Source organism: Leguminivora glycinivorella, chromosome 11, assembly GCF_023078275.1.
Source record: "Leguminivora glycinivorella isolate SPB_JAAS2020 chromosome 11, LegGlyc_1.1, whole genome shotgun sequence".
In the NCBI taxonomy this organism is placed as follows: domain Eukaryota; kingdom Metazoa; phylum Arthropoda; class Insecta; order Lepidoptera; family Tortricidae; genus Leguminivora; species Leguminivora glycinivorella.
Genome location: NC_062981.1, coordinates 21,913,712 through 21,924,321, shown reverse-complemented (window position 1 = coordinate 21,924,321; position 10,610 = coordinate 21,913,712). Strand labels below are relative to the sequence as shown.

Sequence of the window (10,610 nt, the reverse complement as noted above, 5' to 3'; positions counted from 1 at the left end):
GGGCCTTGTATTTGACTTTGACACACCTACACAATTCCAGTCTGTCAAGGGTCAGAATAACCAATATAGGTAATAGTTATTTATCGCCGTAAAACAAAAACAAAATCTAATAAGAAATGTTCACCTCGGAAACGTCAAGAAAAAATATACTCGTTCAGATGGCGCCATACCTTTGGTAGATGCTTCACTAGATGGCGCTAAATATTAATTTTAAAGATATGGAACAAATTGACTAGACTGAGGTTCAAGTGTTTCAATCACGTGTCGAGAGATGGCAGTGGACAACTCATACAGTGACGAGTTTTACAATTAGTTGGATCAAAATAAAACAAAGGAGATATTACGTTTTTAATCATTTTATTTCTCGATAAGCCTTATCGTTTTACACGTCTCAGTACTAAACACTAGTAACTACATACCTCCTAAAATGGTCTCTAATGAAATAATAAGCATCTAATGAAAGTAATGAACATTAGTACATTTCTAATAAAATAATAAATTTAGAGAATCTCTTTACAACTTGGTATTATAGCTAATAAGGCCACAATTGACAAATTACTAAATTCTGTTAAAATGGAAGCTAATTTTTGCAGGACGGAGCAGATTTCAAATTTCGAGATGGTTGACTTCAATGTTCTCCATTTTATGTTGTTCAAGAACAACAAAACGCAGCTTCAGCGTAATGGTAACACTGCAGATCCTAAATTTTCCGACTTGGTATTTTTTTAACGGCTATTGCGTTTTGTTTACTTTTCAGATCGTTTTCTTACTTGTCGATTTTTTTTCTTGACGGCCAGCATGTTGAGATCAACCAGATGTTTTTTTTTCTAAACGGCCTGTAGGTATGTTTACTGACCAGCGTTGCACGATCTTATTGCTAACAGCTAGTACTTTTTTCTCAACGGCCAGTGTGTTTACTGCCCAGCAGACAGTTGTACGACCTTGTTGTTAACAGCCAGTACTTCAGCCATATACTCCTCGTCGGTGACGACGGTGGCCAGTCGTTTGAGGATGGAGAGAAGCTCGCCGTCCTTCAGGCGGAGCTGTTCATTACACTCGTCTACTTCTTCTACCACTTCGTCGGGGATCTGTGGAAGAATGGAAAAATTAGAGGTGATTGTAAGAGAAATGTTTTAAGTGCAAACAGTTAGGACCAGTGACGTCTTGTATCAAATATGTATACCTAGATATTTTTCTGACACGAACGTCAAGTTGTTAGTGCTTGACAAATTAAAAACATCGACAATCCTTTTATCGATAAATAACCATATTTAAATTATAATTACCCCTAATAATAATCTCTAAAATCTTGAATAATCATGTAAGAAATTATGTAAACTATTAAAATATGGTTCGTTTATTTTTAAACATGTGATATTTGTATAAAACATTAATGTTATACACACACAAATTCAAGCCTATAAACGGTAAACGGGGTAGGTAGAGCACATGAAACTACTCAAGATTCAGTGCCACGGCAATAATTAATGACATATTATAATGTAAGTTATCGATGAAGGAAGGACGTCACTAGTGTCACTTCGTTCGTGCCAGAAAAATATCTAGGTATACCTACAAATTAGTAACAAATTTATTTTGACTTGAGAAAAAAATATTTAAATTTGTTAATACTTTTTAATACTAATGCTTCAGTGGTTCTCTTGGCAAATAAGGGGTTGAAAGAAAACGAAACTGTGACATTGCAATGACAGGTTGCCAGCATCTCGCCTACGCCACAATTTAACCCGTATCCCATAGTCGCCTTCTACGACACCCACGGGAAGAAAGGGGGTGGTGAAATTCTTAACCCGTCACCACACAGTCAATAATACTTAGTTTAATATAGGTAATTGATTAGATAACGAGAGCATTGTTGTGAATACTTTATTCAGTTTGATATGTGTGTCCGGCGGGTACTTTAGACTCTACATAACCTTAGATAAATAAGGCACATGTGAACAATGTGAACATACGACAAAAACCTGACTTCTGACCTGTCTGTGTGATAACAACACTATTATAAACATGTTTGTCATATCATGTCGATACCAAAAGAAAAAAATCTTTGTCTGATTTCAATAGAACTGTGATCCGTATCGTGAAAGGAATCCGGTCAGATCATTGTACTTTTTGTTGTGTTTGGGATGATTATGTTTTTTTTAAGACTTCTATCAGAAGTGCAGGTAAAAATGCCTTCATTCCTTACGTTGATGTGACTTGTTCACATTAAAAAAGAAAGGAAGTAAGTAATCAAAAACAATAGTATTAAATTGAAATTTTTAGATATACAGTCGATTCCAATTTAAAAAGCGCAGGTAGCCTAGCGGTAAGTACGTGCGACTTTCGTTCCGGAGGTCGTGGGTTCGAACTCCGGCTCGCACCAATGAGTTTTTCGGAATTTATGTGCGAAACGTCATTCGATATCTGCCAGTCGCTTTTCGGTGAAGGAAAACATCGTGAGGAAACCGGACTAATTCCAATAAGGTCTAGTTTACCCTTCGGGTTGGAAGGAATGGCAGTCGCTTTCGTAAAAACTAGCGCCTACGCCAAATCTTGGTATTAGTTGTCAAACCGGACCCCAGGCTCTCATGCCGGGATAGCGCAAGGAGGATAATGACAGTCGATTCCAATTTATAGTAAGTTCACAGTTAGGGTTTATTTTTGGGAGACCCGGTACTGAACCGGTTAAAACCAGATTGAACAAAGTTAGCCCAGCCAGACGGTATTGACGTCATACCACCCGAATTGGAATTCCATCCGTTTTGGATGGGCGCCAGAGATTTATCGCAAAATATAATAATCCGGCTTCCATACTTTTTTTTCATGATTTATTTTAGTTAAATCCTGTTTCTAACCGATTTTCACATGTTTAAGAAACTTATACCTGTGTATGCAATTATTGCCACTTTCAACCAAATAATGGCAGATAAAACTGAAAAATTTCTTTGGTAACGAGATTTTCAGCTGAATATATTAATAGGAAATATATTTATATGTTTGGTAACTCGATCGTCTATTTTATGGCAGGGCACTGCGTAGGTATTTGTAGATATGGTGGACTCTGAATCACGCGATATTAATACTTTTTTCACTTCGGGACTCATGCGCGGATCCAAGGGGGGGGGGGGGGGGTTCATAGGGGTCACGCCCTCCCCCCCCGTAGCCTATGTTGGGCATACAAATAGACCACCCCTCCCCCTGGGGCCTGGGCCTTTACCACGTGACCCCCCCCCCCCCGGGCACGAAGCTGGATCCGCGCTTGTCAGGACTAAAAAATCAATAAAATTACCTTCTGCAGCTCCAAGAAGGTCTGGAACTTGAGCTTCTTTCTCTGCTTGCCGTTGCTGCTTTCGAAGAACATGGTGAACTCCTGCGTCTTGGGCTTCAGGGGGAAGTAGATGCCTGCGGTCAGGCGGCCTTTGGGGTCCCTGGCTAGGAGACTCCTGGAATGGAAAGGTTCAGGATTTAGAATCAGGAAAATACAACTGGTTTGGTGTTTTATGGTCCTTTGAAAGGAGATAAATACTCGTATGCATCGTGGAATAAATTTGAAGAGATCAAAGTTCTTGGTGAAATTTTAGAATTTTCGTACAGGTGTCCAACGATCTCCGAAATGTTGAAGTATCTGAACCGATGCTCAATTTAAGCTTGCAAGCTTTTTAGCAAAATGATACCTTGAGATGCTACAATCTCTACACAATTTATAAAATTGGAGAGATTCATTAATTCGATTCAACCTTGGGAATAAATTATAACCTAAGTTTAACCGCTGGGCCCTCTAGGTAAACCTGACCATATATGACTATTATCAAGAGGGCGCTGTTGTTCTGATGTATGTGGTCACAGTCCAGTTCAGAATGAATAAATTAGTTCTAATGAGATTCCGCAACATGGCACGTAGTCGTATATTTCTGGTCAGGCTTTAATATGAGCAGTAGATAGGCTATTATATGCGTTTACTAAATGATAAGCTTCATAACTTCCTCTTACCTTAGATCCCATATCAAGTTCCTCTTCTCCGTGACCTCGACAGCGGTGAGATACGGCTTGGCCACATACATGAGCGACACCTGGGCCTTCACCTTGTCGCCCCTGGTCTCCCGCTCGTGCCACTCCACGTAGTTGGGGTTCTGCAGGTTGAACTGATAGTTGTAGTCCTTGCGGCAGTGCGGCTCGTCGGATTGGGTGAACCAGCCTGGAGAGAAGAACACAAATATTGTAACAAGAACCTTTAGGAATAGTTCCATTCGGAATCCTTCAAACGTAAGTATTGCATTTATGATCGTAGGAAAAATTTGGATACTTGTAGGAGACTGACGTTACTGAACCAGGGGCTCATTTCTCGAAGCTACAAGTTACAATTTACAAGTGGTAGTCAATGTCTAATATGACAAGCTGGAAAGATACATCCGCTTGTAACTTTCAGTTTTGAGAAACGGGCCCCAGGCCCCAGACAGTTAGAAGTATCATGATATTTAAAAAAATGGGTAATTTTTTCGACCCCTCCCTGTAGGAAGTTGAAACAGAAAAAGACCATTAAAATAAGATATAGCAGACTTACCAGTATGTGGATAGCAACGATCAGCCATAGCAGTGACGACACGGGAGATGTGGTACCCGAGATCCGACAGGAATATGCCCGGTCTGCCGTCGATCTTCACATGAATAGCGGCCATCACGTGGTCCTTCTCAGTCTCGATCAGGAACCCTTGAGGTCCAGGGAACGAGGTCGTATAGTCCACCAAGTCCTGGATATTCTCATCGCAAGATACTAGCATCATAGACTTGCTAATACCGGGGAAGTCCTTCTCCAAAACTTTCAATCGCTTGATGACTTCCATACCCAGACCGACACAAGTGTGTTTGTGCGCCCTGATCGGAGGATTGTACTTCGGGAAGAACTCTTCAAGAGATTGATCAGGAGCGGCCATATAGGCGTCGTAAAGAGACAGGAAATTATTAACGGAGTCATAGTTTTCTGAGACGACGATTCGGCTTATCAGCGCCTCGGCCTTCGCCACCAGGTCCTCGTACTGATGGAGGGTTAGGTGGAGGGGCGGGCGCGTGGCCCCCCAGCGCGGTGGCGGCAGGGGGTGGTCGACCGGCCAGTGCGCGCCGGCGTGCTTGGGTCCAGTGCCGAGTCAGCTCAACCACTCGGCGCCCCAGCGGCCCACGACGCGGCGCAGGAGGCGCTCCTCGGAGGAAGTGGACGCGACGAGGCCGGCCTCGCCCACCTCGGTGGTCTCCGCCCCCTGCGCATCCGGAGACCACTCTTGATACTTACTTAACGGTTTTAAATTTAACGTTTCTGGAAAGAAAAAGGATTTATTAGCAAGGGAGAAAGATAATGCTGAACAAACGAAACATATACCTACCTCTATCATTAACTATTTTAGTATGGTTTACCTATCCTTGCCTGCAATCCTTAATCCAATAGGAAATTTGCAAAGATCTCGTTACCTACCTACTAGTCACCTACAAACCTATAAAATTCCTCATGTTTCATTGTTCAATTTCACTAAACGATAAAGATCTAAATCAGAAAGCGCCTTTATCGCTTGTTGACGACGGATAACGTGATAACCTTAACCGATGGTGTGATCGATAATATGATAGGCCTACCTAACATTTTATAAATAGGAAAGGACACATTGAACCTGTCATCGCGATATTTCCCGATTGCTGATCGTCACTTGTTTTATTTAGTTAGTTTGACTTGGTTACGTCACATATCGGCACATGTGAGCACATGAGGCATTGGCGGTTAGTGACCAATTTATGCGCACGTGTTCGTCCCCCGGCAGCACGTTTGTGTCGCGTGACGCGCGCGGATAAACAGTTGCTTTATGCTTTATTTCCGAAAACGTACGTCATTCATGGGTTGGTTTGGCGTAGTGCCCGATTTAGATTTTTATGTAGGTGTTTAACGACGTCTCGTTACACCTAGGTACTTTAAAGCATCAAATTAACGAAATGGGATCTGAGATGAAATGGGATAAAATCTGAGAAAGGATTCTTTTTTTAATTTTTGAAAAAGAAAAAAGTAGTCGTACCCAAAGGGGTTGAGGGGTATCTGGTTGGAGTAGATTTTATTTAGCAAAGAATTTAATTGGCTAGGTTTGAGATACGAATACACCATGTAATAAAAACCTACATTAAAGTAACTCAATCTATTAATCTAAATTACTATAAAGGATTCCTAGTATACCTAAACGTTATGGCCCTGCTAATGTTCGAGTCACGCATACCCCTGAGTAACCACTTAGCAAATTAAGTTAGGTCACCGCGCATCCACCTAGTAACCTATCCACTTAGTAACTAGAAAAAACTTGTTATTCTTTTACAAGGAATTAGTTTAAATAGGATCTGAACTGCGCAATAAGTAATTGAGTTAACTGAAGGTGAAAAGAACGTGACGCAATGACCGGTGACCTAAAATGACTCAACTCTCAAAATGGACGGCTGGGTTAGGACTTTACATAGGTTTTAGCTAACTTTATGAAGAATTAGTTGAATAGGCGCATTTGAAATTTTCTCTTGATTAAAAGCAACTATAAGGTTTACTAAGAAATACATAGTAGGAATTTAAAAAAAAGACCCCGACGAATTGAGAACCTCCTTTTTTGACGTCAGTTAAGAGGATACGGTAGCGAAAATGCTAAAATAGAAATGACCCTTTCAACTTGGGAATTTTAGTTAAATATACAAGTGTTATTAACTAGATTTATCGAAAAAAAATTGTCCATTAAGAACAACTCAGTCAAAAAATATTTCAAAAAAATCTTTAAAATCGAGGTTCCGCTCTCGACTCTTTCCTCCTTCATAACTTAATCAATAGGAACGAAATTTGAGAATCTGAATAACAATGAAATAATCTATGTCGGACTGTTTAGCTTTTTTGGTTAACTGTTACCAATCTTGAGTATCACACCTTTTTTTGCGCCACAATGAAAAAGGCCGTTTTTGGAAATTTTTGATTGGCTCTAGAGTCTTTAAAAAGCAGAATATCAAAAAAATCATAACGGTCCGACACAGATAAAAATAATAACAATCTGTGTTGAAAAAAATATTGCTCTATCCTCAAAAACCAGGGAGGAAATAGTCGAGAGCGTTTGTATGGAGAATTAACCCCTACCGTATCGTCTTAAATTAAAGCTGTAAACTAAAAGTAAACCTGTTTAAAATATGAAACATACACGTCTAGAATTAGTCAGATAAATAGTTATTAATTAGGTACAATGAGCTGCGAAATTTGCAAGAAGAAATTATGAATGAATTCATCGATAAATTGCGACACAAAAACAAAAAATTGCGACTAAAATACGTAGTCATTTTCAGCAACAGAAGTACTACCTACTGCAAAATAGAGAAAAAAATATTTAACTCTTTTACTGGCAAAAAATAAATTAAAATCATGACTACAAACCCTATATGTGTCGGATAAAATTCCTAAATAAAATGCTCTTCCCAATAATAGGGAGTAAAATTATGTATCTTAGGTGGTGTCCTATCGTTTGACCAAAACTTGTTTAGCAAATTGACACTTGACAACCAACTACTGGCAAAATGATTTTTTGGCAAATCTTTACTTTACAAAAACATTTTTGACAAATTATTGGCATGACCAAATAATTAACCTACAAAATTACATTTTATAAGAGATACTTTTGACAAGTTAATATTTGACAAATAAGTTGACTAATAAAACTACGTTTAGCCTAAAAATGTTTGCTATAATGTATTATTTGACAATTGATTCTGTAATAGTAATTTATAACATGAGTCAAATGAAAAATCATTCCGAATCAAATCATTTATATTAATTATAAATTCTGCACTCTTTGATTGTCATTATTGTAATTTTAAATGAACAGCCAGCGATTTTAATAATTTTATCTCTGAATATTCGTTTTTCAACATTAATATCCTGTTAATTCGTTCGTCCTTGGTGACGTATTTGCTTTTTTTTTCTGGAGGAGCACCAGCCATTTTTTGTTCAATTAAACCCTCGATCGTTGCTTATCGTTTCTTTAATTAGTTCCTTAATCAGAAAATATACTCCTGGATGATGTTAATTGCATAGAATAACCCTAACGAGCAAAACCTGTCGGAGCAAACCGATCCGGATAGGTTAGGTTAGAAGCCTAAGGCGGGAGCTTTGCTCCCGCCTTAGGCTTCGAGGTTATTTTTTTTTAACAACCCAGAAAACGTAAGCAACTATTGTAACTTACCTCAAAATAATCTGCCCCAAATGAAAATTGCAACCATGCAAAATTATTCCCTCAAAGTTAGATCGCAAACTTGAGATGGCTGCTTTTTCAAAATCTAAAACGCATACTTTTGGCTTTATAACAATGTTATTTTCTGCTCCATACTCAATCAGCATTTCAAACATCATATCATATGACCTTTTATCTTTGTGAGAACACAGACAAAATACGAGTGGAAATGTTTTATGATCGTTCAACAATCAAGTTTTTATCACATAACAATTTATTATATAATATTTGGTAAATTAATCTATTTGTCAAACATATCAATAGGTAAAATGAAAATTATACAAATGATCGTTTATTAAATAACACATTTTTCTAATGTATTAGTTACTAAATGAATATTTGTCAAGTAAGTTTTTGTAAAATGATACATTTGCGGAATAACACATTTGCCAATTACTATATTGATGAAACGTTTTTTGTAAAATGAACATTTGCTAAAATTGTTTTGGTCAAACATTAGTGAACCATCTTAGGTATAAGATACATTAGCAACAAAAGGGTAAAAAGAAAAAAATCCCCTGAAAAAGGCTTTTCACTCTAAAAAGCCTAGTCTAATATAAAAATAAATAAATAAAAACTATCAGCTGTACAGGTCAAGGATAAGATCCTTGTTTACAAACACGTACCCATGGCGCAAGCCCACAAAGTTCCTTGCTTGTACTCTAAGAGGTTGTGTACTGGTTCCCCACTTGTGTGAAACTGACGACGGAGTGTGCGCGAGGGGGGTATTTAATGATGGCTGCCTGCGTCATCACACACTACGCACACTAGCGTTGTCCGTGTGTGCACTCACACATGGGTAGCTTATCGTGAGTATTAGTGGTACAAAACAAAAGAAAACGCTGTTCGAATTACAAATTTACCAATAAATTATAGAATATGAAATGCAATAGCATTTTCTTCTTGAGTTGTGTCACTATTAGTAGCTTATTTGTGTACAGGTTGCTGTTTTCGCACACATGTGCGATGTTTTTGTTTATGTACAGTTGAGAGTTTAGGTTGTTGTTTATACTTTACGTTTTGCTGTGTACTTAACACAGCAAAAGGGAATGTACAAGTTTCTAATGGAGTGGCAACGCGCATGTGACACTGTTTGAGTTGCAGGCGTCCATAGGTTACGGTGACCGCTTTACATCAGGCGGGCCGTATACTTGTTTGCCACCGACGTAGTATTAAAAAAAAAAAGCAATGAAAACGGAAAACGGGTCAGGTTAGAAATTTCCATTTCAGCCATAAGTAGCCCATTTTCCAGATTTTCATTAGACTTACTGAACTTTTTGGCTTACTGAAGCTTTTTCAAAAACTGTCCGATTTTTAACCGACTTCAAAAAAGGAGGAGGTTCTCATTTCGATGGGATCTTTTTTTAACATTTCTGTAAATACCAACAGATGTAACACAAAAGTTACTATTTCATAATGAAACTTGGAAGGTTTCATTAAAATAACCGAAAAAAAACTATACTTAGTTTAACTACTAATATTCTCATTTGTTGTAGAGTTTTTTCAACGGAAAGTGTACCAAATGACGTCATAGCAAAAATTAACGCCTGAAAAGAACTATCATTAGACAAGGTGATTGAACTCTATTCGTAGAACCTTGTAAGTTTCAGCCATAATTATACATAGACATACATTTTAAGACTAAAAGCATATTTAATGGTAGTCATTTTGAAATATTGTTAGTTGATTATTCGGCTTTGAAGTGAAAAAATGAGCCAAATGACCTACAGACGAAACAGTCATAATATTCTCTTTCACCTTCATTCATACCATACCCTACTAATATGTTCTATTTTCAGTTTAATTTCTTACCATTTTAAGTAACAACTTTAAAATTGCAGGCGTCCATAAATTACGGAAACGGCTTACCATTAGGCAGGCATTTTTTTTATAATGGTGGCAAAGGAACAGACGGTTTACCAACATTATTATTTAAAAAAAATGCATCAAACGTGGTCGTGTCAAAACCAAATAACAACTATAACGAAATGCCGATGCCGAATCGAGTTTTCTATCAAACTCCTGCATAACATAATAAAACTGCTGAAAAAAACTCTCCCTTTTGTTAAGGTTATTCATTGGTACCCGTATAGCCCGTGTGGTGACGGGTTAAGAATTTAACCACCCCCTTTCTTCCCGTGGGTGTCGTAGAAGGCGACTGTGGGATATGGGTTAAAGTGTGGCGTAGGCGAGAGGATGGCAACCTGTCACTGCAATGTCACACTTTCGTTTTATATTTGCCAAATAGGTATAGTATGTATTCATTGGTGAATTTCTCTTCTATCCATCTCTTTATATATTACAAACTATGTACGTGGACATTAGTCATGA

General features: G+C 38.1%; 1 protein-coding gene across 1 annotated transcript; it reads right to left on the bottom strand.

Moving 5' to 3' along the window:
- Positions 1–340: 340 nt before the first annotated feature.
- On the bottom strand, positions 341–8,985 carry LOC125230984. The gene is made up of 5 exons (XM_048136306.1): positions 8,906–8,985; positions 4,562–5,308; positions 3,991–4,195; positions 3,290–3,443; positions 341–1,088 (listed from the first exon to the last, which is right to left on the bottom strand). The coding sequence occupies exons 2-5, from the start codon at positions 4,929–4,931 to the stop codon at positions 915–917; spliced, it is 903 nt and encodes a 300-aa protein (XP_047992263.1). The 5' UTR covers positions 4,932–5,308; positions 8,906–8,985; the 3' UTR covers positions 341–914.
- Positions 8,986–10,610: the final 1,625 nt, after the last annotated feature.

What these genes read in the sequence shown, in the direction of transcription:
- LOC125230984 (XM_048136306.1), bottom strand. Translation starts at nt 4,931, where the DNA reads ATGGCCGCTCCTGATCAATCTCTTGAAGAGTTCTTCCCGAAGTACAAT. An exon ending in TCGTTGCTATCCACATACTG is followed by an intron (nt 4,196 to 4,561) that starts GTAAGTCTGCTA and finishes TCTTCTCTCCAG; the next exon opens with GCTGGTTCACCCAATCCGAC. An exon ending in AACTTGATATGGGATCTAAG is followed by an intron (nt 3,444 to 3,990) that starts GTAAGAGGAAGT and finishes TTTCCATTCCAG; the next exon opens with GAGTCTCCTAGCCAGGGACC.